The sequence below is a fragment of the Takifugu flavidus genome, chromosome 2 (genome assembly GCF_003711565.1).
Source record: "Takifugu flavidus isolate HTHZ2018 chromosome 2, ASM371156v2, whole genome shotgun sequence".
Lineage (NCBI taxonomy): Eukaryota > Metazoa > Chordata > Actinopteri > Tetraodontiformes > Tetraodontidae > Takifugu > Takifugu flavidus.
In genome coordinates this window covers 9,165,866-9,191,756 of record NC_079521.1, presented here as the reverse complement: position 1 = coordinate 9,191,756, position 25,891 = coordinate 9,165,866, and the positions used below count along the sequence as shown (strand labels likewise).

General features: G+C 47.8%; 2 protein-coding genes and 1 long non-coding RNA gene across 4 annotated transcripts; 2 read left to right on the top strand and 1 right to left on the bottom strand.

Annotated features, from left to right (window-relative positions):
- The first annotated feature begins 17 nt into the window (after nt 1–17).
- Nucleotides 18–16,815, top strand: fhod1 (formin homology 2 domain containing 1). The gene is given in 29 exon segments (XM_057023377.1): nt 18–281; nt 3,046–3,152; nt 3,681–3,745; nt 5,178–5,245; nt 5,673–5,778; nt 5,849–5,943; nt 6,031–6,142; nt 6,225–6,319; nt 6,432–6,575; nt 6,645–6,991; nt 7,168–7,269; nt 7,639–7,722; nt 7,961–7,984; nt 8,612–8,662; nt 9,176–9,333; nt 9,427–9,477; nt 9,700–9,831; nt 10,213–10,373; nt 11,523–11,834; nt 11,837–12,148; nt 12,414–12,569; nt 12,654–12,836; nt 13,002–13,121; nt 13,692–13,853; nt 13,960–14,150; nt 14,223–14,415; nt 14,512–14,686; nt 14,867–15,034; nt 15,482–16,815. Coding segments are annotated over 29 exon segments (4,122 nt in total). The 5' UTR covers nt 18–116; the 3' UTR covers nt 15,565–16,815.
- Nucleotides 16,816–17,241: 426 nt separating this feature from the next.
- slc9a5 (solute carrier family 9 member A5) lies at nt 17,242–25,880 on the top strand. Its single transcript, XM_057023500.1, has 16 exons — nt 17,242–17,795; nt 18,594–18,896; nt 19,210–19,373; nt 19,970–20,048; nt 20,179–20,356; nt 20,485–20,705; nt 20,929–21,131; nt 21,209–21,298; nt 21,536–21,606; nt 22,091–22,217; nt 22,296–22,378; nt 22,569–22,695; nt 22,929–23,087; nt 23,244–23,313; nt 23,646–23,774; nt 23,845–25,880. Exons 1-16 carry the CDS (start codon nt 17,258–17,260, stop codon nt 24,417–24,419), a joined length of 3,117 nt encoding a protein of 1,038 aa, XP_056879480.1. The 5' UTR covers nt 17,242–17,257; the 3' UTR covers nt 24,420–25,880.
- Nucleotides 19,701–23,465, bottom strand: LOC130520487 (uncharacterized). 2 transcript variants are annotated; one of them, XR_008948875.1, is made up of 5 exons: nt 23,175–23,465; nt 22,116–23,078; nt 21,729–21,901; nt 21,494–21,594; nt 19,701–21,336 (listed from the first exon to the last, which is right to left on the bottom strand). It is a non-coding gene; the product is annotated as an uncharacterized LOC130520487 (long non-coding RNA). The 2 variants fall into 2 exon arrangements; XR_008948873.1 differs by lacking the exon at nt 21,729–21,901.
- Nucleotides 25,881–25,891: the final 11 nt, after the last annotated feature.

Here is a 25,891-nt window from a genome sequence, read left to right as displayed (position 1 = left end):
TGCTCGCGCCTGCAGCCTGGTGAACTTCACACTGGCTCAAAGTTTCCGACCTCAGTCGTCTCCACTAAGGATCACTCTGAGCCTGTCGGCCGCTCTTGGGTCGCGGTTCCTCGGATATGACCTCTATCGTGTGCCGGGTCCAGTACCTGGACGACTCGGATCCGTTTATCTGCACCAATTTTCCCGAACCTCGGAGACCTCCAACGATCCCTCTGGAAGAAAACGTCCCGCTGAGTGAGCAGGTCGCCGGAATCCACAAGCTCCTGGAGGCGCCTCTGAAGGTGGGTCAGAGTCGGTCCTGATCCTGGGATCCTGGACGCGTTTAGAAGTCAGACCAGTTCGGTTTCATGAAGAACTGTTCTAAAACTGGACCCGTCACGTGTCAAACAGACGTGTGTTCCGAGCCGACTGACAGCAGATTTATTGCGATCATGTTCAGATGTTGAGTGCCCCAGAGGGATCGAGTCAGTGATCGGACTGATCACCTGTTTCAATTTAATACTCCAGAGTTTTCCATCCCTCTGGAATTCTGCAACATTTGCGCTGCAGCTGTTCTTCAGTTTGAGAGTAAAAATCCTGTAGATCCGAACCTGAAACCAGGAGGTTGGTACTGGATCTGGAACTGGCCTGGATGTGGTCCATGGTGCCAGTGGGCTCCTGTGGTGGTTCTGTCCAAATTTAGCTGCGTGAGTCAGAACCAAAACACGCAGACTGGACTGGGATGAAACTGGTTCTGATGTCATCGGCACCAACATGAACTTGTGTTCTTATTTATGTGGACCCAAGAGGAGCAGGCCCACCATGTTCCACTCATTAATGAGGTCCAAAAATGAAGCCCGCTTCAACAGGAAGTAGCTGCCTGTATTTGTGATTAAAATACACCAAAAAAAGAATATTTTTAAAGTGTAGTCAAACAGGAAAGAAGGAAGAAGAAGATAAAGGAGGAGAACGTGGTTCTATGTAGTGGTTTCTTCTCTTTAAGCTGAGTCCACCACATCTGGAGTGGTCCTACTAGGCGCTGCTGTGGGATCCCAAAACCAACACAATGACACCTTTTGTTTAAACATATCGATCAGTTTTGATCGATTAGCTTGGATTTGTCATCTACAGCGGGTTAATTTTGATAATAACTTACTAACTAACTTACTTAATAACTATCCGTCAGTGACTTCACCCGTGGATCAGTCTGGTTGATCATGTGACCGAGGAGCTCGCATCTATGGACTGTTGACTTCAGTAAGAAATCAATTCTTTAACGATCAAACGTGTTGAGTAGCTAATTCAGTATCATTGATGATCCCAGTGAGCTGATCACAGTGGTCGTTATATATGGATGAGTAGATCTGAGCCGACGTTCCGCAGCCTCTCATCCGCTCTGCAGCCGAGTTGCTCTGTTTCACACGTCATACTCCTAAAAATCGGCACGACGGTGCAGAATGCTGAAGACATTTGGTTTGTTTGGACCGCGGGTTGCCACGGTGACCTCCCGACTGTGATGTGGTTCCCACTTCGTGCCATTTTCCCTCAGAACGTTGAGCAGTGTTCCGTTCTTGTTGGTGTTCTCCATCAGAGGAAGATCCGAGCACCGGGGGCCCACCACCTCCTCGCTGTTCCCAGCATGCCCTGGGCCCGGGGGGGGGGGGGGCTGAAACCCACGAGATGATGCGAGCACGTCGCTGCTGAATGCTTTGTGGACATTTCCTGTTTCTCCTCGTGCATGTGGCAGGAGGGAGAGATGGCAGGGGAAGGGAGGTTCCTGTAAACAGGAGATAAGCTGGACGGATGTGATGCTAACAGCGGCGCACCGATAAGAGCAGTGCAGACTCTTCCTGTCAGGCACGAACGCAGCAGCTGCAGGATGATTCATTCATTCATTCATTCATTCATTCATTCATTCATTCATTCATTCATTCACTCAGCTTTGTTTGACACCGGAAACATTACAAAAACAGGAGCTTGTTACACAACTGCTCACACGAGCCTCTTATGCTAATGCTAAGTTGTATTTCATGTATGGTGTTTCTAAACAATGGGCACCGGAGCCAGAACACCCTGATATGAGCCTCGATGGTACCGGAGTCTGGTCCATAAAGGTCAGGAGGCGGAGCCACGGCGTTTGTAAATGACGGAGAAAGTGCAGAATGTTGGATGAAACGGGAGAGCTTCACCTGCAGCTGCCGACGTCGCTTTCATGGATGGTGCTGATATGTTTTGGCAGGGAGGAGCTCAGCTGGGAAGAATGCGGTTCTGCTGGTTCTGGGACCAGAACTGCGGTCTCGACCTTGTTGGAAGACAGACGTCTCATTGAAAGACGAACATCAAAGGGTGATTCTAGGCAGCGCGATTAACCTGGTTGGATTCATTGATCAATTAACAGGTGATCGGTTCATAAATGAGCTTGAGTCATTGTGTGGCCGGTTGTAACTCTGGACTCACTGAACACAAAGGAACATTCCTCTGTTCAGATAAGAGGTCAAATGTCTGCTAGCAACATCATTACCCTGGAATGACGCCCTAAAAGCCACTTTTCAGGAGCTTAGATGCTAAATTGAGTTAAACACACACACAGAGGGAGAGGTAGCCCTGGGGGGGAAGTCGCACCCACAACCTCGTGGCTGTGAAGGCAGGAGTGGGGAAGATCACGGTTCATCCACTGGGTTATAGAATTTAAGATGCACTCTTCTTCTTTCATCTCCAGCAGCCTGTTGGTTGGTTTGTTAGCCATGCTAACACTGCAAATGTGCTGCTGGAGGCGCCTGAAATAAATGCAAATGACGACTGGTCAGATCAGTCAGTTGTTGTTGTTGTTGGTGGTGCTGCCGTTTATGTTGCTGTTCTTGTTTTTGTTGTTCTTGTTTATGTTTCTTTTGTTGCTGCTTTCGTTCTGGTGTTCCATTGTTGGCGTGCTGAAACAGTTTTGTTTGCAGATGAAACAAATTAGCTTCATCAGTCAGGTTCTTCAAGCTGTTACTCATAACTGGGCCACTGTGTGTGTGTGTGTGTGTGTGTGTGTGTGTGTGTGTGTGTGTGTGTGTGTGTGTTCAGTTGGAGGACTGCACTCTACAGGTGTCTCCTAATGGGAACTACCTGGATCTGGACTCGTCTCTGTTGGAGCAGAAAGATGAGCTGGAGAACTTCTATGAAGACGTGATGTAAGAACTCTGAAGATATCAGATGTCTGTCTGTCTGTCTGTCTGTCTGCCTGTCTGTCTGTCTGTCTGTCTGTCTGTCTGCCTGCCTGTCTGCCTGCCTGCCTGCTGCCTGCCTGTCTGTCTGCCTGCCTGTCTGCCTGCCTGCCTGCCTGCCTGCCTGTCTGCCTGCCTGCCTGCCTGCCTGCCTGTCTGTCTGCCTGCCTGCCTGCCTGCCTCCTGCCTGTCTGTCTGTCTGTCTGCCTGTCTTGCTCTGCTCCTCCCTCTCTGGCTCAAGTCAGAAGAATGTTGCCATGGTAGTAGGTCAGCAGTGGGTGGAGTCATGGGGAGGAGGGCTGGCTGAATGGGCGTGGCCTGTCTTTCACTCATTTCTCTGTCTAAACGGGTGACGGGATGGAATTTTTTTGCATGTTTCTTAACGACTGTCTTGTTTTTCACTCTTTGATGGGCTTCTTTATTGTCGTTGTCATGATAACGCATCATTTCCGTGCTCTTAAACAGATGCTCAGCTGTTTGTTATCTTTTCCACAGAAAAGGGAAGAAGCCCGTCCTGATCCTGAGGACACAGCTTTCCGTCCGCGTTCACTCCATAATGGGTAATTCTCTCCGACTGAACCGTGATGACTCTTCTTCTCTCCGTCAGCAGGCAGCACTTCCCAGTCAACTCTCACTTCCTGTTGTGCTGCATCATCATTTCCCATAAAGCGCAGTTCATGCATGTTTCTGATGTGAGCACGATCATTTCCCAACTCTCCAAGTGTTGAAATTCACCAATCCAGGAATGCCACAAATTCTGTATAAAGCGCCCCAGTATTCCTGTCTTATGCAGTTCTTGTAGTATTCCCAGGTCTGCCAGTGTTCCCATTCAGCAACCTAAATCTAAGTTTTGCCTTCTGGGTGGATTTAAAGCCAGTTTACTGAGATTACACCACTTTGATGCAAACACCACGGCTGCCTCTGATGATGAAGATGGAGTTTGATCTTCTCCTCGGTGTGAGGCTTCTCTGCTCAGAGAAGATCTTTAACTTTCATCAGGATCAGTCTGAACATGATGATCAGTTGATCCGCTCAGGTCTTGATTTGGGAATTGTTATTTGACGGTTAGTCGTGTTTGGACCTGCAGGGGGAGGAGGAGGGGCAGGAGGGAGTGTTATCTCCCTCATGAGGTTAAATAAATCTGTCTCTCTGTGAGGTGATCAAACTAATAGATCACCTTGGTGATGGTGGTCAGGAGGTTCTTTCCGGAATGATGATCAGCTTGGATGGGATTGGCTGATGTTCTGGTCCTCTCATTTATTCGGGCCTCTGGCAGTCACAGGTTAAAAGTCAGGGTCAAAGGTCGCCAGGATTCTTATCTGTTCATCAGATGAAGATTTCTGCGACGTTCTTAAAGGGGGTGTGGGGAGCAGAAGCTGGGCTGTGATTGGGAGAGCAGATGGGCTGTCATCCATCCGCTGATTGATCAGCTCTCGTATAGATTTTCTTTCTCAAACTTTGACCTGTTTTTGTCCTGCTGGGCTGAAGTTTCCGAGTCTGATGGACAGCAGATGTCTGGGAGGAGTCCTCACATGTTGGAAAGCAGTTTCAGAGTACGAGAACTTAAGTTTGAGTCAGAGCATATTACGCAATGCTGACCTCCTGCCGACCCCCTCGCCCGCCCGTATCCCGCTGCATAGATCCTTGTGATCTTCGTCTCAGTGGTTTCTCTCAGGTGAGACATGCGTGAACCTCCTGTGAAATACTTGTCCACTCAGCTCACGGTAATGACATCGTAGCCCCCTGGCAACTGTCTGCTGTTTCCTGGCAACGTACCCAGATGCACTCTCACATTTTATACTGACATTTACTAACTAAAATCAGTCTTGACAGCTAAGCTAACAGAGTTAGCACGCAGCATCGGAGAACAATGAATGTGACTGGTGTCCCTGCTTGTTGGTCGAGCTATGTCGGTTTTGCTGTTCTGTGAATACGATTGGTTATTGATTTTCCTACTGATTGTGCAGATTTTGCTGTCCCCATGTGTTTCAGAGAAGCTGTACAACTCTCAGGGTCCAGAACTCAGACGGTCGCTGTTCTCCCTAAAGCAGCTATTCCAGGTGAAACTTCCTTAGTGCTGCTTTGTGCGGCGACATATTCTGTCCATTAAAGTCAAACTGGAGAGTCAACTGGAAGAGACAAAAGAAGCTGGAGGAGCCTCTTGAATGAGATCAGGCACATCCTCCAGGTTCTTTTATCGGTCCTGTTGACTCTCTGATGGATCACTGTGACCTGGAATAAGGAGAACCTACATGTGTCACTTATCTGTGGACTGTTGGTGGATTATGTGTGTGTGTTCTCATTGATCTACACTCAAAGGTTTGTTTAAATTTAGTCGAATACAGTTACACAAGCACAATACTTGTATTTGCCTGTTCTGGTCTTCTGAAAAATAGTCCTTAAAAAGTAGTTGGTGAAAACTTGAACTGATGTACATGCTTGTTCCCGTCAACATCTCATCTGGCTCTATTGTGTGCTCACCTGCAGGATGATAAAGACCTGGTTCCAGAGTTCGTGGCCTCCGAAGGGTTGACGTGTTTCATTAAAGTTGGCGCTGAGGCTGACCACAACTACCAAAACTACATCCTGAGAGGTGAGACTCCGCCCACACAGAGTCCAGGAACAGAATTCTAAAGACGCTAACCTCGCCATCCTTCCGTTAGCGCTCAGTCAGATCATGCTGTTTGTCGACGGCATGAACGGTGTGATTCAGCACAACGAGACTCTGCAGTGGCTCTACACCCTCACAGGAAGTCCGGTCAGTCCAGACGGGTCTGATCCAGCTCATGTCATCTTTTATGTGGTGTTCAGAGCCTGACCGCTGTTGTTTCTTTCCTCTGTGAAGTCTCGCCTGCTGGTGAAAACGTCTCTCAAGCTTCTCATCGTTTTCGTGGAGTATTCAGAGTCCAACAGTCCGCGATTTATCAGCGCTGTCAACGCTGTAGACACGCAGCGAGGTACACACACACACACACACACACGCATCGTACCATGTTAGAACTGAGATGCTGCTGACCACGCCCACTCTGCACCGTTCAGGTGTGAGACCCTGGAGTTACATCATGGATGTCCTGAAGGAGAGAAATGGGTCCGACACGGAGCTGCTGATGTTCGGCATGACTCTAATCAATAAGGTTGATAATCAGAAGCCTGTGATTCAGAACCTATGGTTACCCCGGTAACCCTAGTTCACCTTCTGCCCCCACTTTCCCATCTCCCACTATTTCCTTCCCCCCAACCACTCAGACCCTGGCAGTTCTTCCAGATCAGGATTCGTTCTATGATGTCACCGACAGCCTGGAACAGTTGGGATTGGAAAAAATTATTGAGAAACACATGAAGAACCTGAGGACGGAGCCCGACCTCCGGACCCAATTCACCATCTACGAGGTGACAGATCCCACCACAGAAGAAGTAATTCAAAGAGACGTTTCTTCAGAGTGTGCGTGTGTGTTGCAGAATGCTCTGAAGTACGAGGACGGCGAGGTGGATGAATCGTCCTTTCAGCTGCGTAAAGAAAGAAGAAAGATGGCTGCTAGCGAGCAGGAGGGAAGAAAGAGTCGCCGTTTGTCCAGCCAGATGCTCCCTGATGTCTCTCCTACCGTCACAAACATACCAAGCCCCCCTATCACGGCCTCCACCTCCTTATCCAGCCCCACGCCTGAGGCCAGCAGGAGGGCTCCATCCCCGCTGGCCGATGACCCCTTTCCCTCATCTCCCAGTTCTGCTGGATCACCTCCAGCATCTCCTCCACAGCGCCAGGTGCCCCCCGATGGTGCCACCACCACAGAAGAACCGAAGCCTCCGTGAGTTCATCCTGTTTTCTGAATTGTGGACATGAGGTCCAAATGAACTGACATGAACAGTTTGGTCTTGGTCTGTCGGGCTTCTGGTTCTGGTTCCGGTTCCTTTCTTGTTTCCTCTAATGGGTTTTGGTTTTCTGGTGTCCTTTCCTTTGTCTTCTTCTGGTGTTGGCCACTAGGGGTCGCTCTTTTCTCAGCCACCATATGTCAGCTCTGGGTCTGAGCAGAAAGTCCCGACTGTTCTCTAAAACCAACTCTGAGGAGTCGTCAGCCCCCACCAGGTGGGTACCAGATGTGTAGACAGCGCCCCCCGCAGGATGTCTTCAGAAGTTAAACTTCTTTTCCTTCTCAAAGACCTTGTTGCTTGTTACTCTTCTCTTGGCCCTCAACTCCTCCAATCTGTTCAAACGCGCTGTGGAATGAACTTGATTGCTCAAATTTAGCCCTGCTTGTTTCTGCCTGGCAGATGTCAAAATACTTGCACAATATGTTGTTATTATTAAATTTTGGTTAAAAACTATGTCGTTTGATCTTGATCACAGTGCTGAAAATATATTATGGTCATACTGTGATGGAACATGATAATGATTTAACGACTGATTTTGCTGTGTGTGTCGCCGTGTGCTTGTGTTTTACCGTCTGTGTTGTAGCCCCTCCAGTGTCCCCCAGCAGAAGTCATCCCAGTCGGATCCACAACAGTCCAGCAGTCACACAGAGTCCAAAACCAGTTTCAAGTAAGTTAGCTGGGTTTACTGAGGGACTGTGGTAACATGGTAACATATTCACAACTTGCAGTGTTTTGCCCATTTGACCCATTTGTCTTTACTCTTTTAAGTATCCTCCTTTTTCTTCTTCTTCTCACTATTACCGTAGTAGTAGGAGTGCTCCTCCTCTTTTACCCCTATCTTCTCTCCCGTCCCATCTTTTGCTCATCTTATGTCCTCTCATCTTATCCCCCCATTCCTCCCCCAGCTCAGCAGAGGTGGATCTGTTCTGGTAAGTGTCTGACCCGATCGCTCCCCACCATGATTCTTGAGCCTGCTGGGAAATCTGTTGTGATGAACTGCGATGCCCTCACAGAAATGTCTTGGCCCCTCCCCCGAAACTAGTGTGCTGGATGATTCATGACGGATGGCTAGATGATTGATTGATCGATGATTGATTGATTGATTAAAAGCCGAGTGGTTGATTAATAGATGATTGGATGATTGATAATCTTTTTCTCGATGGAATAAAAATCTTTGTTTTGTTTGTGGCAGAGTTCAGCACAGAAATCAATAATAAACATTATTTCCATAGATGAGCTTATCAATCATTCAATTGATATTATAGATCCCCACTTTAGATGGCTCCAGCGGACCTCTCCCCACCTTGGGAGCATGTTTGTGCATGCATGTTTGTGTGCTGAATGTGTGTGCACTTGTGTGTCTATGTGTACATGTGTGTTTTAGTGTCTGTGTGTGTGCAAGTGTATGTGACTTTTGCTGTATGTGTGTGGGACTGCATGGATGTGTGGTGGCGTGCGTTTGCGTGCATGTGTGTCTGATAGAGTGAGTGTGACTGCATGAGTATGTGTGTCCGTATGTTTGTGTACCCCCTCAGCTGTGTGTTGTATCTCTGCAGCTCAGATGATTGTAGTGTAAATCTGGACAAGCCTGTACTCAGGAGGTTTGAGTAAGTACTGTTGCGGCCCCACTGCATGCTGGGAGATGGAGGGAGAACGGCTGGGCTCTGCTGCTTCCAACAGGACTTTGCTGTGTGTGTGTGTGTGTGTGAGTGTGTGTGTTTATGCTGGGGGCTCTGGTTTCTGTTGGGTGCACTCTAATTGCTGGTGATCAGGTTTGAGGTGGAGACGCTATCACATCCACGAACCGATGAATTGTCGCTGCTCCTCTGTTGCTCTGTGTAACCCGCGTGGTTTGTGTTCGGGTGTGTGACCCTTTTCAAGGTAAACTTCTATAATAATCTGCCCAACACAACATGAGGGTGAATTCACCACGGGTCTTTTGCTTCATAATCAAACCAGCAGAATTTTGACTTTCTGTGTGATTCTCTGTTCTTGTGTGTGATGGTTTTTCAGGATGCTAACCTTGTTGGTATGTCATGCTCGATGACCTCTGCATCTCTGTGGATTCCATCCTATAAGCTTTGTCTTATGTCGTCCCTGCCGTTGTCCCCCCCCTGCAGAGACACCTTCCTGCGCAGCCTGGCAGCTGCACAGTGGGACAAAAAGAGAAAGAGCAAACACCTCAGTGAGGCCAAGCAGCCTTTGTCTGATGAAATCAGAACCCAGGACGTTCCTCCGGCGGAGGAGGGCGAAGGACTCCCACCTGAGGATTTACCAGGTAGAGCTGCTGTAGTGGGAAAACAAGCTGTGGATCAATAATCTGATATGGTAAATATGGTAAATGGTGATTATGTATGTGAATCTCCTGAAGGTTCACCTGTTCTGGACACAAATGGACACTCAGACAACCACAGTGATACAGGTAAGAATTACCCACAATCCTCTGTACCTGTCTGTGCCATGTAAGACAGTGAAGCTCTGTGTAGATCGTGTGCCACCTGGTGGAGGTCAGGTGTTAGTAAAGGATAGCGTTGCACCTATTTATGATGTTGCAGCACTATGGACAAATAAATCAGCAAATGCTTTTATTGTGGAAGGTACTCCTCAACTTCCTGATGTGTAATTTTGACATGTGTATCTGCAGCGGTTGTCAGCGGTCTGTCCAATGACAGAAAGTTCATGATGGACATGCTGTACTCCAGAACCTCTTCCTCCTCAGTTCCTCTAAGTCCAACCACACCTCCCTCCAATGCCACAGAAGAGGGAATGGTTCCTGGTCAGTGTTTTCTCCTAAATCAAGGCTTTGGTCACACAGGAGGCCAAAATCAACAAATTAAAAAAGCAGATGAGCAGATTTTAACCCTTTTCTAAAGAAAAAAAACAAGCTGATGCAAATTAAATCATTTTTATTTTCATGTTTGCAGTGATTAAAGCATATCTATCTATCTATCTATCTATCTATCTATCTATCTATCTATCTATATCTATCTATCTATCTATCTATCTATCTATCTATCTATCTATCTATCTATCTGACTGACTGACTGACTGACTGACTGACATGTATAGATGAGTATTCAGCATGTTAAGAGATGAACAAACAACTGTTAAAAGCAGGTGAAATGACTGAAACCTCTTTTTATTTTTGTGCTCCCAGTTGGAGATTTGGGCCGAGTCTTTGAGCGTCTGAACAGCCTCAAAGGAAGCTGGTTTGAACCTTCTGGCCCCAGCGAACACAGCGCCTCCCGCAGGGCAGAGCTAGAGGGCCTGGAAGGGTCTGCCCAGGCAGCTCTGTCCCGCCTGGCTGAGAGGCAAAAGGTTCTAATACACACCCGCGACACACTCTCTGTGTTCTTTCTCTGTGGTCTTTCTCAACAGTCACACTCACGTGCATCTCTGCTGACATTAACAGAAGACAGAGCTGCAGTAATAACACCAGTGTCCAGCAGTAATAACACCAGCGTCCAGCAGTAATAACACCAGTGTCCAGCAGTAATAACACCAGTTTCATGTAGTAATAACACCAGTGTCCAGCAGTAATAACACCAGTGTCAAGCAGTAATAACACCAGTTTCATGTAGTAATAACACCAGCGTCCAGCAGTAATAACACCAGTGTCCAGCAGTAGTAATAACACCAGTTTCATGTAATAATAACACCAGTGTCCAGCAGTAATAACACCAGTGTCCTGCAGTAATAACACCAGCGTCCTGCAGTAATAACACTAGTTTTATGCAGTAATAACACCAGCGTCCTGCAGGAATAACACCAGTTTCATGTAGTAATAACACCAGCGTCCTGCAAGAATAACACCAGTTTCATGTAGTAATAACACCAGTGTCCTGCAGTAATAACACCAGTGTCCTGCAGTAATAACACCAGTGTCCAGCAGTAATAACACCAGTTTCATGTAATAATAACACCAGTGTCCTGCAGTAATAACACCAGCGTCCTGTAGTAATAACACCAGTTTCATGTAGTAATAACACCAGTGTCCTGCAGTAATAACGCCAGTTTCATGTAGTAATAACACCAGTGTCCTGCAGTAATAACACTAGTTTTATGCAGTAATAACACCAGCGTCCTGCAGGAATAACGCCAGTTTCATGTAGTAATAACACCAGTGTCCTGCAGTAATAACACCAGTGTCCTGCAGTAATAACGCCAGTTTCATGTAGTAATAACACCAGTGTCCTGCAGTAATACACCAGTGTCCTGCAGTAATAACGCCAGTTTCATGTAGTAATAACACCAGTGTCCTGCAGTAATAACACTAGTTTTATGCAGTAATAACACCAGCGTCCTGCAGTAATAACACCAGTTTCATGTAGTAATAACACCAGTGTCCTGCAGTAATAAACCAGTGTCCTGCAGTAATAACGCCAGTTGGCTGAGCTGATATTTGAAAACCTCTCCAGAGTGCTTCTGTGGGTCAGATAGCATTAATTAAACGTCCTTCCCCCTCAGAGCCGTAGCCTCAGGCAGCAGAATAGCATCGATGTGGGGGGCCACATTTTACGCATGGAGACCTGCCAGATGACCCCCTGCAGCCCTGACCCCTGGGATAAGCTGCAGCCAAGTGGATCAGCCCTCCGCATCAAAGACTTGGACTTCTCTGACCTGGTGGAGGAGGAAGACATTGACGTCTTGGACATGGATACCTTTGACTCTGCTTCGGCTTCCTCCTGCTTTTCCGGCCTTCCTCCTGCTCCTCCTCCTCTTCCTCCCGGTGCTGGCCTGGGTGCTCCACCAGCTCCCCCTCCACCTCCACCTCCCCCGCCCCCCCTCCCCCTCCACCTCCAGCTCTCCTGGCTTCTCCTCCTCCTCCTCCTCCTCCTCCCCCTCCACCTCCTCCTCCACCAGGTGTTCTAGGTCCTCCTCCCCCTCCCCCTCCTCCTGGGGCCCCCTCTGCTCCCACTCAAAAGAAAAAGACGGTAAAGTTGTTCTGGAGGGAACTGAGGCAGGCTGATGCCCCCCACAAGTGTCGCTTTGGTCGGGGCACGGTCTGGGCGTCACTAGATAAGGTGACAGTGGACAAAGCCCGCCTGGAACACCTGTTTGAGTCCAAGGCCAAGGAGCTGCCTGTCTCCAAGGTAACAACCTGTCACTATGACCAGTCCAGGGAAGGTTTGGCAAGAATGTTGCACCGATAGATTGATGATTTTGATTTTAAGTTTTTGCGGGAGAAAGGCTGAAAATGTAACCAGAGCCCCCTCTAGAGGCCAATATGTGTCACTGACCGTTGTTATCATCAAAAGAAAGTTGCATTTTGAAAAACAATCAGGCCAATAGTCCTAACATCCCTTCTTGGGGTGTGCTGTGCTTGGCCCGTGTAACTAATAGGATGTTTCTGTGCAGAAAGGGCCCGAAACCAAAAAGTCTGAGCTTCTGGTTCTAGACCCAAAGAGGAGCAATGCCATCAACATCGGCATGACTGTGCTACCAGCGGTGCATGTCATTAAAGCCGCCATCCTCAACTTTGATGAGTTTGCCATTAGCAAGGAAGGGATCGAGGTATGGTTGCCTTCAGACCGCTGTAGTTAGATCCATGTCTAGATCTAGTTACACCTAACCACCCCCTCTTTCTGTGTCGAGCAGAAAATTCTGACTATGGTCCCCACAGAGGAGGAGAAACTGAAGATGCAAGAGGCTCAGATGGCCAATCCTGATGTTCCTCTGGGAACAGCTGAGCAGTTCCTGCTCAGCCTGGCCTCCATTAGTGCCCTCATCCCCCGACTGCAGCTCTGGGCTTTCAAACTCAACTATGAGGCCCTGGAGAAGGTCTGTCTCTCTCTTTCACACAAACACACAGATACTAAAATGTTTGTTTGTTTGTGATGAGCTCAAATTTATGTCTCTATCGGTCCACTGGATTGTAGCCAATACTTTGTAGATTGGGTTGTTGTGGGTTATCATGGGAAGGCCTTGACGTTGTGCATCCTGCAGGAAATTGCAGAGCCGCTCTTTGACCTAAAGCTGGGCATGGAGCAGCTAGCCTTCAATAAGACCTTCAGGAGGATCCTGGCCACACTTCTCGCCATTGGAAACTTCCTCAACAGCTCCAATGTGAGCGCACACACACACACACACACACACACACACACACACACACACACACACACACACACACACACAGATTTAGCAGCTACAGCTGTCAGCTCTGATGATCAACAGTTATAGTCCAAAATCATCTTATTAGAATAAAAGGTTTTTTTTTTACTATGTTGACCTTTCTTAAAGCTCCTTCCAGTAGACGCTAGCTAGACTGACACATTAGGTCTCCTCCTGTAAGTAACAGCGGAGAACAAACCATTAAATCGAATCACCCATCAGAATCTGCTGGGGAACGTGAGGTTCTCCCTCTGAAGTCAACGGAGTATCTCCCCTGACTTGCAGTTACATGACCTATGGAGGTCACATGACAGTTGTGTGAGCAGCACATCAGAGAAATAATCTAAAACCCTGATGGACCCGATAACACACACACAGACACAGAATGTCTATTGTTGATTCAAAAACAGATCATGATTACCGCCTGTTTTTCATACTACAGCTTTAATTAGTGTGTGTGTGTGTGTGTGTGTGTGTGTGTGTGTGTGTGTGTGTGTGTGTGTGTGTGTGTGTGTGTGCGCGCAGGCTAAAGGCTTTGAGTTGAGTTACCTGGAGAAGGTTGTGGAGGTGAAGGACACAGTTCATCGTCAGTCTCTGCTGCATCACACGTGCAGTCAGGTGGTGGAAAATTACCCAGAATCCTCTGACGTCTACTCCGAGATCCCCGCCATCACCCGCTCTGCTAAAGTAATTTTTATTCCTCTGTGGTTCATCTGATATTGTAGTGTAGTGCATGGAACACTGATTAAATCTGAGTGGGGGAGACTTTTGACCTAGCAGCTTGTGCTGTCAGGTGGACTTTGAGGTGCTAGCAGAGAACCTGGTACAGCTGGAGAGACGCTGCAAAGTATCATGGGACAACCTGAAGATGGTGGCCAAGCATGAAACCAAAGTGGCCTTGAAGAACAAGTTGACAGAGTTCCTGAAGGATTGTACACAGAGGATCATTGTTCTGAAGGTGGTCCACAGGAGAGTCATCAACAGGTAGTCTATTCTACAAATGTGGGTCCAACACCTGGACATGGACCTCCACTCTCTCACCTCCTCCTCCTGCAGGTTCCACTCCTTCCTGCTGTTCCTGGGTCAGCCGTCCTCCACGGTTCGGGACATTAAAGTGACGACGTTCTGTCGGATCATCAGCGAGTTCTCTCTTGAGTATCGGACCACCAGAGAACGGGTTTTGACCCGCAAACACAAACGGGCGGCTCACAGAGAGAGGACCAAGACGAGAGGCAAGATGATCACAGAGGTAATGGTGACCTCCCGATCCACTGGTCCATCTCTGCTCTTCCTTCTCTACAAACTGGAAGAAACAGAAACATCTTCTCTCCTTCCTGCGTCTCAGACAGAGAAGTTTTCAGGGGCAGTGCCTTGGCAGGACAACCTGTCCCCCGTCTCCCTGGCAGCAGAGGACGAGACGGGTCAGGAGGCAGAGCACCAAAACATGAAGAACTTCCTGACCACCGGCACCAGTCTGAGTGTCCAGCAGGGAGGACTGAGGCGCTCCAGAGCTGTCCGCAGTAAGACCTCATCCCAGCGGTGCTCATGTTCTTCACACATCTGTCGTCTAAAGTTACATCTGCACCTGAATGCAGATCATTGCAGACCACATCATGGTTCTCCAGACCAGAACCTCATCAGACACTGGTCTACATCATGTGACACTACATCATTTTCAGCTTCTGACTCTGGCTTTTCAGGTCTCGGAAGGGTGAGTCCATCTGCAGCCAGGGAGGACGGAAACAGCACCCAAAACGACGCCACAGATGAGATCATGGACCGACTGGTCCAGTCTGTCACGCAGAATCCCTCAGACAGACAGTCCAGCCCCAAGAACCGCAGACGTTCCAGGGTCAATAGAAAGTCATGTGAGTACCGGGGGTTTCCAGGTCCAACTCACTGGGTGAGGGACGGTGAGGAGGGTGACCTTCTGAACGACCTCAATGTTATCAAGCAACAGCTGCCGTGTGTCCAAAACAGCTGATTATCGGTTCAGATTCATATATTGCACACACCCACAGACACACGATTACACACAAACACACGCCGACTGGTCAATGTTCCATTTTCTGTGATGAAATATGAATCAAAAGTGCTCTGCCACCCCGGTTTCATTCAAAATAAAGCAGTGGTGTGGGACCAGTCAGGAAGCCCAAGGTCAGCGAGGCCTCGGTGGGAGACTGTGATGGGTTGATACATTCACTGTTGTGGGTGTGGGTTCAGTCTAACATGTTCCTATTATGAAGGGTAGAGACTTTCTCTGGTGATGTAGTTATTACATTTACAATATGTCTGTGTGTGTGTGTGTGTCTCAGTGAGGAGGACTCTGAAGAGTGGTCTTAGTCTGGAAGTGGTTCAGGCTCTGGGACTCAACAACAAGACGGAAGACAGAATTTGACTGGACGGCGCTGGCGGCTGGTGAAAAACTTCTTGGTGGGGTTGATCTTCTGATAGATTTCACTGCCTCCTCCAGTAGAAGCATTCGAATCAACAGTTGGAAAATGACTTCAATTCCACAATTTCATAATCATCATGTCCCCGCTTTGATGGTTCAAAATGTCACACAGTTGATGATCTTAGTTGAAACTGACGGGGTTTTTTTTAATCTACCTCTTCATTGTGCCTTCTGACCGCGATGCGGTTCCCTTCCTCTAGATGGGCCACCATGCTGATCTTTCTGAGCACAGAATTCTATCAATAGACTAAATGATGCCAGTCTGGTGGTGTGGTGGTTAGCACTGTTGCCTCACAGCAAGAAGACCCCGGGTTCGATCCCCGGTTGGGACTGAGCCTGGGGACTTTCTGTGTGGAGTTTGCATGTTCTCCCTGTGCCTGTGCGGGTTCTCTCTGGTACTCCGGCTTCCTCCCACAGTCCAAAGACATGCATGATTGGGGATTAGGCTAATTGGAAACTCTAAATTGCCCGTAGGTGTGAGTGTGAGAGCGAATGGTTGTGTGTCTGTATGTGTTAGCCCTGCGATTGACTGGCGTCCAGTCCAGGGTGTACCCTGCCTCCGCCCATTGTGCTGGGATAGGCTCCAGCCCCCCCCCCCCCCCCCCCCCCCCCCGCGACCCTCAGTGGAGGAACAAGCGGTAGAAAATGAGTGAATGAGTGATTCCAGTCTGTCTTGTCAGTGGAAATTCACCATTGAATGAGTCACTTGGTGGGAATGATGTTTATATAGTTTAGATTTAATGTAGGTACATACTATTAAGTGAAAATGGCGTTGATAATAACATTATGTAAAAAGAAAATTATATATATATATTCTAGATTTCCCCTCCTTCACATCTGGGAGGGCGGAGCTTCAGCGCCCCCTATGGGCCAGCGGCCTCCGGAGGACGGTCTCTAAGAAGTCCAGACCTGGAGACTCCTGGAGACGGGAGCAGAGAGGAGGAGCTACTGAGACTTGTCTGCTTTCCAGTCTTGCAAACACAGGAAAAGAATTCAATGTTTTATTATTCTCCTCATGGCAAAATTTGTTTGAATCAGGCTGTGATTCAAGTCATGTGATATTAAAGTTTTCTGTTCTATGTGTGTCCTGAATGTGACATGTATGTGCCAAGTATGTGTGTAATTCTGGGAAACTTGTTTCAGATTAAGTTTTAATTTAAAGACAACCAATAAAGATTTTTTTTAAATTCCAAAGCCTTCCCTTTGATTTTATTATTAAGCTAAACAAAGTACTAGAAGAAATTCAATTTAGCATTATTTATACAGTGACTCTGGACAGAAAGCCAAGAAAACTCCCGTTAGCAGGTAGAAACCCTCAGCTGGACCCGGCTCCCATGGAGGGGGGGCACCTGCTGACGGACAGAGATGGAGCAGAGCGAAGGAAAAGGAGAAAGAACTGACACTATGAAAGACTTTGAGTGCCCCTGTAAATATGTGAGACCTCTTGTTGGAGGTCAGGTGAAGGTTCTCTGGTCTCATCACAGTGACCCGTGTGTGCGTGTGTGTGTGTGTGGTGTGTTTTGATGATTCCAGTCCCGTCCCGCCAGCTGGCGTGTGTGGAGCGGTTCAGACGAATTAATTAGATTTTAGTTTTTAGTTTTTTAAAAAAAAAAAAAAAACCTTCTCTGGGCAACAGATGCTCCTGAACCACATTCGGAATGTGACTGGCTGCAGCGTCGGGGGGGGACAAAGGTCAACGACGGGATGTTTCGGCGGTCACGTGAGCAGCCCCGGCGTCCCCTCCTCCGTGTCCTCTCCGTCTGGAGGTCCACCTATAAAGCCCTGCAGGCGGATGTGGCGCCGCTGTCTGCGGGCGAAGATGCGGCCGCTCGGTGTGACGCTGCTGCTGCTCCTGCTGACGGTGTCCGCGGCGGACCTGTCCGGACCCGGCGCCGGGACGGCTGCTCCACAGCCTCCCGAGTTCGGCTTGTCGCCCTCCACGTCACCTCGCTTCCCCCTCCAGGTGCTGCAGACAGAACACCCGGGTGCCGGCGTCGCTTTGGCCCGGTCCGCCGCGGAGGACCCGGCTCGACCCACGGCAGGAAAAGATGAGGCGGAACCGCAGCATCATCATCACGGCGGCGGGTACCGGGTGGTCCAGTGGGAGTGGAGCTACGTCCAGACGCCCTACATCATCGCTATCTGGCTCCTGGTGGCCAGCTTCGCCAAAATCTGTAAGTTTGGACTCAGTTTGTTGGTTTGTTTGGGAGTTAGAAGGCACCTGGTTCTGTGGTGGTAGCACCAGTACCAGTACCAGTACCATAACACAGGACAGGTGTCCGTCACCTGTTGGTTCATGTGTTGTTTCATATTTTACTGTAATCTTTAAAATATCATCATCATTTATTCATTTTAATAACAAATAAACAATGTAACAAGTTACTGTAGATGTAACCTAATTCTCCCACACAAAAATATCTGATAATATAATATAATATAATATAATATAATATAATATAATATAATATAATATAATATATATAATATAATATAATATAATATAATAGAAACTGGAGCCAGGTCCATGTTTAGGACCAGAACTCGTCCCAGAGATCACAGAACATGAAACATGACCTGATCTTTCTGATCACAGCACAGGTTTCTTTCCCATAATGCTTCACTGCTGCTGAGCAGGAAGCTACACAGGTTTTGACTTCCCAGACCCTCACCCTCAATCACACCTTTGAAGTTCTGAGGACGTGACAAAATGGTCTCATTAAAAAAAAAAAAGCAAAGAAAGAGGTTTCACAACAAAACCAGATCCAGACCTGGCAGGATGTGCCGTCAGCGCCGCCAGGCAGCTCTTATTTCAGCCGGACCGCGTGTTTTGAACTGTTGAATTGTCTTTATCAGATTTCTAAGCAGCTTAAACATTGATGCCCAATGTTTCTCTGTAAGATGAGCTAATAGCAGTGTCAAATGAAACATGGACATGTGATGGTTGTCATCCTGGTTGTTCTTTGTCCCCACAGTGTTCCACTTCTCTCAGCGATTCACCACGGTGGTTCCTGAAAGCTGCGTGCTGATTTTGCTGGGTCTGGCCCTGGGCGGCGTCGTCCTCATAGCCAATAAGAAGCAGCTGTACCAGCTGGACCCGGCCCTCTTCTTCCTCTTCCTGCTGCCGACCATCGTGGGTGATGCTGGATATTTCATGCCAGCTCGCCTCTTCTTTGACAACCTGGGAGCCATCCTGATGTACGCGGTGGTTGGAACACTGTGGAACGCCTTCTGCACCGGCTTCTGCCTGTACGCCGCCAAACTGCTTGGGGTCATAGGTCAGCAAGCAGTTGCATACCAAACTTTTCATTATTGGACTTGTTTGTTGCTTTTAGTTATTGACGCTGAATCAGAGCAGAACCCGAGCCACAGGGGGCATGATTTAGAACAGAACGTGACTGAAACTCTTTTCACAAAAATCTGAGAAGGAGACACATTTGGAAATCATTTTTGAAGACACTTCAAAGTAGAAAGTCCCTTTCATTTTTACTTTGACGCGTCCTCAGAATGTCAGTGCACTTCCTGTTTGTACTCCTATCATGTCCAGCACCAGAAATCTGTTTTTTTTTATGCATGTGTGCGTGTGCACAGATGAGCGCGTCCAGGCAGACCTGATGGACTTCCTGTTGTTTGGCGCCTTGATCTCGGCCGTGGACCCGGTGGCAGTTCTGGCTGTATTTGAGGAAGTCCACATCAATGACACACTATTTATCATTGTGTTTGGAGAGTCGCTGGTCAACGACGCCGTCACTGTGGTGAGCCACGCAGTCAACACGCACGTCGCCGTGGTAACCAGCTGTATCGTGTCGCACTACTGCCGAGTGTGTGGAGTTTAAGAAAGACGAGATTAATCTTTCATGAGCAGATTAACCCTGCAGGGTTCTAATCCTCTGCAGCACTCAGAATATGAGCTAATCCACTAAAGTGTGGGAATGCTGCAGCTCTGACCTGCAGTTCCCCTGAGATCCAGAGATGGAGGCTCAGATGTCGACCCACTTACGCCACCAAGGGCCACGGCGTGTTTCCCGGGACTCTTTTGTTCAGAAAGATTCTGTCCATTGGTTTTGCCAGCATTTCTGAGCTCAGTTTCCATGTTTATTTAGCCACTTTCTTTAAGCTCCACACTCAGCACCCCATCAGGCTAATGACCTTGTCACTTCCTGTCAGAGGTCAGACTACCTGCCCTTGCTAAGGTTAGCGTCAGCAGGTGCTCTGTTCTGCAGAGTCATCCATTAAGAAGTCTGATTTTCACAATGTTGCGTCACTTCCGCTGATTTTTTCTGTCCCTTCTTCTTACACCGACACACTGTCATAAACAGAGCAATTACGTCTGTCCTTCTGTGTTCACCAGGTTTTATATAAAGTCTACATCTCCTTTGTGGAAGTTGGTCCCGGAAATGTTCAGACTACAGATTATTTTAAGGGAGTCGGTAAGTCAACGGGAGCAACAGCAGAAGGTTCTCACCAGGACCAGTTTTGGGATCTGCACCAAACTTTGTACGCCGGCATGGAGACACCCTTACTGACTTGACTCCTCCTCCTCCTCCTCCTCCTCCGCAGCCTCCTTCCTTATTGTCAGTATCGGGGGGACTCTGGTTGGTCTCGTCTTTGCTGTCCTCCTTGGCTTCATCACTCGTTTCACCAAAAAGGTCCGCATCATTGAGCCTCTCTTTATCTTCCTGTTGGTTTACCTTGCCTACCTGACAGCGGAACTTTTCTCATTGTCCGCCATTCTGTCGTAAGTTTGCACCACCAGCAGCACCAGTCTGACCCGTACTGGTACTCAGCTTCTGTGACTTGTTGTCACGGTTGCTTCATGCTACCTTGTAAGATGAAATTGATGTGGGTTTTAATGTTCTCACTCAGGATGACATTCTGTGGGATTGGTGCAAATAAATATGTGGAGGCCAACATTTCCCAGAAGTCTCGGACTACAGTCAAATATACAATGAAGACTCTGGCCAGCATTGCTGAGACCATTATCTTCATCTTCTTGGGGATCTCAGCAGTGGACAAGTCCAAGTGGGCCTGGGACACGGGCCTGGTGTCCTGCACCCTCGTCTTTATCTTCATCTTCAGAGCAGTTGGTGAGTCACCGTCCCTCAGTCCCAAAAAGATGACTGTCTTCACGCATGCTCAGATTTGTGTTCTGGGAAAAATATCAACATGTTACAATTTTGACAATGTTCGTAGTTTCTATAAATGAAGATTTTGAGGAAAATCTAAAATTAAAAGAAATATGTGTGTCTCCTGGAATGTTGAGGAGGACACATCTCAGCACGCTGTCTCTGCTCTGTTCCTGCACTGCAGGTGTGATTGGACAGACCTGGGTTCTGAACCGTTTCCGCCTCATCCCGTTAGACAAGATTGACCAGGTGGTAATGTCATATGGTGGCCTGCGGGGGGCAGTAGCCTTCGCACTGGTGGTGCTATTGGATGGCACTCAAGTGAAAGCCAAGGATTACTTTGTTGCCACAACGATTGTGGTTGTCTTCTTCACCGTCATGTTTCAGGTAGGGGAAAAAAATCCCCAGCCATCACACTTTCTGTCCCCATCATGATCATTAACCACGACCATGTGACATCGTAGGGCCTGACCATCAAACCACTGGTTAAATGGCTCAAGGTTCCTCGTTCTACCAGCAGGAAGCCTACAATCAATGAAGAGATCCACGAGAGGGTCAGATCCCTTCCTCCGTGTTCATTTTAACACTGAAACTGTAGAACACACACACACACACACACACACACTCACACACGTAAAAGGTGCCATAGCTTTACAGGACTGCTAAATTAGCATTTGCACTTAAACACAGTTAGCTCAGTAATATGTACAACTGTGCAACAACATTAATGTGGGTTTCTGTTTGCGTACTTGTGCGCGTGCATGCATGTGTGCTTGTGTGTTTCTTTTCAGGCCTTTGACCACATCCTGACAGCAGTGGAGGACGTCGCAGGGCTGCAGGGGTACCACCACTGGAGAGACAAGTGAGTCATCAGGTTGACGTCTCAGTGACATCAAGTAACGTACAGAACTGTCACGTGCAGTCCAGATCCCTCACACTGTTGTAGTTACAGAAATCTGTCAGTAGGAGGAGGCAGTGACTCACCAAAGTCAGGATCTCCTTCATTCTTGGCTTAGAGCAGAAGAATCTTATTGGTTGGTTGTGAAATTAGTGCCAAATCACAAAACATCATTGACCTCAGAGGGTTCTAAGGGCCGGATAATGTCTTGGTGAAAGAAGAACCCTGAGGGAGAGCCGTAGAGGAGAAATCCCTCTTCCTGGGATGGACAACAGATGCCATATGATAATGATAATATAGACCAGGCTGATTGTCCATCTTTCTCTGTCTCTCTGTGTCCTCCTGCTTTTCTGTTTTCTTGTGTGTCTGGTCTGTCTCTCTGTCTGTCTCTCTCTTCTCCTGTCTGTCTGTTTGTATTACTGTGTCTTTCTGTCCTTCTGTCTGTCAGGTGGGAACAGTTTGATAAGAATTACCTCAGTAAGCTGCTGCTCAGGAAGTCCGTTTACAGGAAGAGTGAATTGTGGGAGGCGTATCAGAAGATCAACATCAGGGACGCCATCAGTGTCATCGACCAGGTAAAGGGGATGGAGCAGTCCTCACTTTGAGGGTGGGTGTCTTGGTGAGTCCTCACGAGAACAAGTGTGTGCATGCAGGGCGGGAACGTGCTGACCTCTGCCAGGTTGTCTCTGCCCTCCATGGCCAGCAGAACATCGTTTACCAACGTCACCAACTACCTGTGAGTCACACGACCATAACCTGTTACTGCATTTCTGCTTTGTCATTCGTACAAAGTTGATGCCAAACAGAAACAACAAACGTTGATTGTTTCCACGTCTGGTGAAATGCCACCTTCAGAGTTTTGTTTCTCCGGTGTGTTTGAGGTGCACAATAGCATCGAAGTTAGCGCGACGTTCACTGTATTGCAGGCGTGAGAATGGCAGTGGTGTGTGTCTGGACCTTCAGGTGATTGATAACATCCCTGGAGCCAAAGTAGAAGAAGACATGGAGACCCACCATTTCCTGACAGAGAACCTGTACAAGCCCAGGAGACAGGTGACCCATGTATACGTGCATATACAGTACATGTGTACCATTGTCTTAATATTGGGGCTTTATACGTTTATCCAGCCGCTATACCAGAGCTTGAAGATCCAATTAGCACATGTAGCATTGAGAAGCTACTCCAAGCTCGTAGTACCTCAGAAAAAGTGGCACTCCTTCCTGCGGGGATAATCAGCTGTAATACTTAATGTTGCTGTGTTCTTGTCTTGTCCGTTAATGTACAGTATCAGTGGCAGTACAGTCGTCATTTCATGCCCGGGGGGCTGACAGAACGCCAAGACCGTCAGGATCGAGAGGTGTTTCAGCGGAACATGAAGAGCCGAATGGAGACGTTCAAATCCAGCCGTCATAAACGCCATAAGAAAGAGCGCAGCCTGAAGAAGGTGAACAAACGTTGCCATGACAGTGGCACACACACTTCAAACACACACACACTTACAAACACATTTAGGGCAGAGGAAACACTACACCTTTACAATTGCTGCTTGTTGGAAGGGGACACTGTTTATCCTTTATGTACTTCCTGTTTCCTCTCACAGCGGCGTGGGTCTGACAGCAAAGATGATGGAGATGACAAACCACGACGAAACGTCAGCTGGCACGATAAAAGTGAGTATTCGTCACACTTTTCAAATTCTTCCCATTCGTGGATAAAACACTGCCAAACACACAAGGCGAAATTGTGTGTGGGCAGTTTGGCTCATGAAAATGGTAAAAAACAAGCTGTATGCCTACATTACCCATAATCCCAGAGTGTTTGAGTCTAAATCTCTTGCCCACTAATCATAGATTAAAGGTATTTATTACGGCACGTGTTCATCTGGGTTTAACACCGTGCTTAGTCAACTCACAAGCTAACACACACTTGATATTCTACCAATCAAATGAGCTCAGGTTTGGTTTGCTATTGATTGTGGTTCATGTAAATCCGCCGTGTTCAGATTCTGTGGGGGTGCCTATGGAATCTGAGGAGGAGAAACAGGGAACACCAGGCCCTGAGAAGGAAGAAGATGTTGGGATCGTCTTTGTCGCTCGTAAAGTCGAGACGCCGAAACAGCGACCAAAGTCAGGTGAGAGCTCATGAAAAAACATGGAAGCAGTACTTGAAGAAGACCCCTATGAGCCTGTCTCCTCCATTAGGTCCAGCAATTCTGAATGAGAGTCCAAGACCAGATCCTGCCCCCCTCTCACCCCCCACTTCAGACTGCCACCTCCCATGGAAGGCTGGCATGGGTTCTCCTCCCCCCTGTGTCTCTGTGGAAGCTATTAAAATAATCCCTGTTGACCTGCAGAGAGCCTGGAACCAGAGCATTTCTTCTCTAGAAAGCATCTCCTCCCCTCCTGCCCCCCCTGCCCCTCCAGAGCCTGTCCACCCCCGTGTTGGTGCCTTGTCTAAACCTGGTGGAGTTCGACCTGCCTCCTACACACCTACGAGTAGCACCTCCTTCACTGGAGCTCTGGGGTCACAAGACACCTCCAGGTTTCCAGAGAAGACGACAAAGAGGACGGAGGCAAAGGAGGAGGAGGAGGAGGAGGAAGAGGATGTGAAAGCACAAGAGGTGCAGCCGCTTATGCCACCTGGATCTGTGGCTCCGCCCCCACTACCCATTTCCGCTCCAAACTCAGGGAGACTGAGAAACCCGCGTGTCTACGTGAGGAGCCTGGTGACAGCACCACCTCCTGAGCATCACAGCCGGGGCCCCACTCACTTGTAAAAACAGAGGTACCGATGAGCATAGAGAAGAAGAAGCTGCTCCACACAAGCACACATATACACACACTCTAACTGCTGCTGTTTTCCTCGTTAGCATCATTAGCTCTGTTAGCTACCTTCTTGTCGTTGGCTTGACATTTATTTTTTGAAAAATGCAAAGATATATTCAATAATTTCATGGAACAGGACACAATGACATCATCTGCACGGATCACATCATTCCTGTTAGTAAAGACATGTTCATTAGCATCTGAAGATGGAAGATTTGAACCATCTGCTACAACTGTTTATTTTTATCTTATTTGTGCTCACAAATATGAGGACATCAAACATTCCAGGTCTGTTCCCCTTTAGTTTGAATTCCAAATGTTATGATGAAACAGAGAACTGCTTTTCAGTTTTCCACATTTCAGTTTATGAGCTATCATAACGTGAAAAATATGAGATCTTTTTTGTAATCCGTAATCTCCTCCTTTTGTCCATTACCTACATTTTTAACTTCTACCACTTTGGGTTGTCCCTTTTAGGGGTCGCCACAGCTGTTTCGGTGTAACACTGGTGGACTGGTGCGACGAGGCAGCTTCGTTGTCTCTTCTGGCCTCTCCTTCTTACTTTGGTTTGACCTAATGATCTTATGTCTCTTCACATTGGTTCCTCCTGAAACTGAATATTGGGAAGAGACTCCTCCTGAACATTAAGGGTGTAGCACTGATCTCTTATATTATTAGTTATAAACAATGACCTCATCATGGTTGATCTTTACCTAGATCTCACGCTGATACTGCCAGGAATGGTGACATCTCCACCTGCCTTAGTGCTCACACACGTTTCTTGCGTCAGAGCTGCCACATTCTGAATCCCGTCCAGAAACCCACCAATCATATTTTTACATTATAGAACAGTGAAAAGGGTGCACACGTGAGCTCAGATGTTGTGGTGTGACATACGTTCAGTAGATCCTGTATCCTAAATGTTGCTGCTGCAGACAGTCGGTTGAATGTCGTCTTTCTTGCACTTTCACTGCACTGCCGTGAATTTGTGTCGGGGGGGTGGGTGGGAAAGGCCTTTATTCTGTAAATATACTTGAAGTGGACAACAGCTTGAGCACATACTCCGAATGTCTCTGCCGCCTGCCTATAATCAATCATTATTTATTATCAGGAGCGAGCACATGTTTCATCTGTACACCAGGTCAGTGAAATCCGTATTTGAGCCAAACATCTACTGTCCTGGATTTGTCACCTTTAAGTGTTGTAGACTCATAATTAGTTTCCCTGCTCTTCATTACAACTCATGTTCTACCACTTTGTTCCATGTGTAAGTGCTGATGTGTTCTGGTGTTTGAAGATTCCTATTGTGGCAATAAAGTCTGCTTTTGTCTCCTGGCAACAGTTGGATTAACACCGCTTTCTGTGTGTCTGAGACAGTCTGCAGCGATTAAACACAACACTGGTATTTCGCACTGTTTACTGT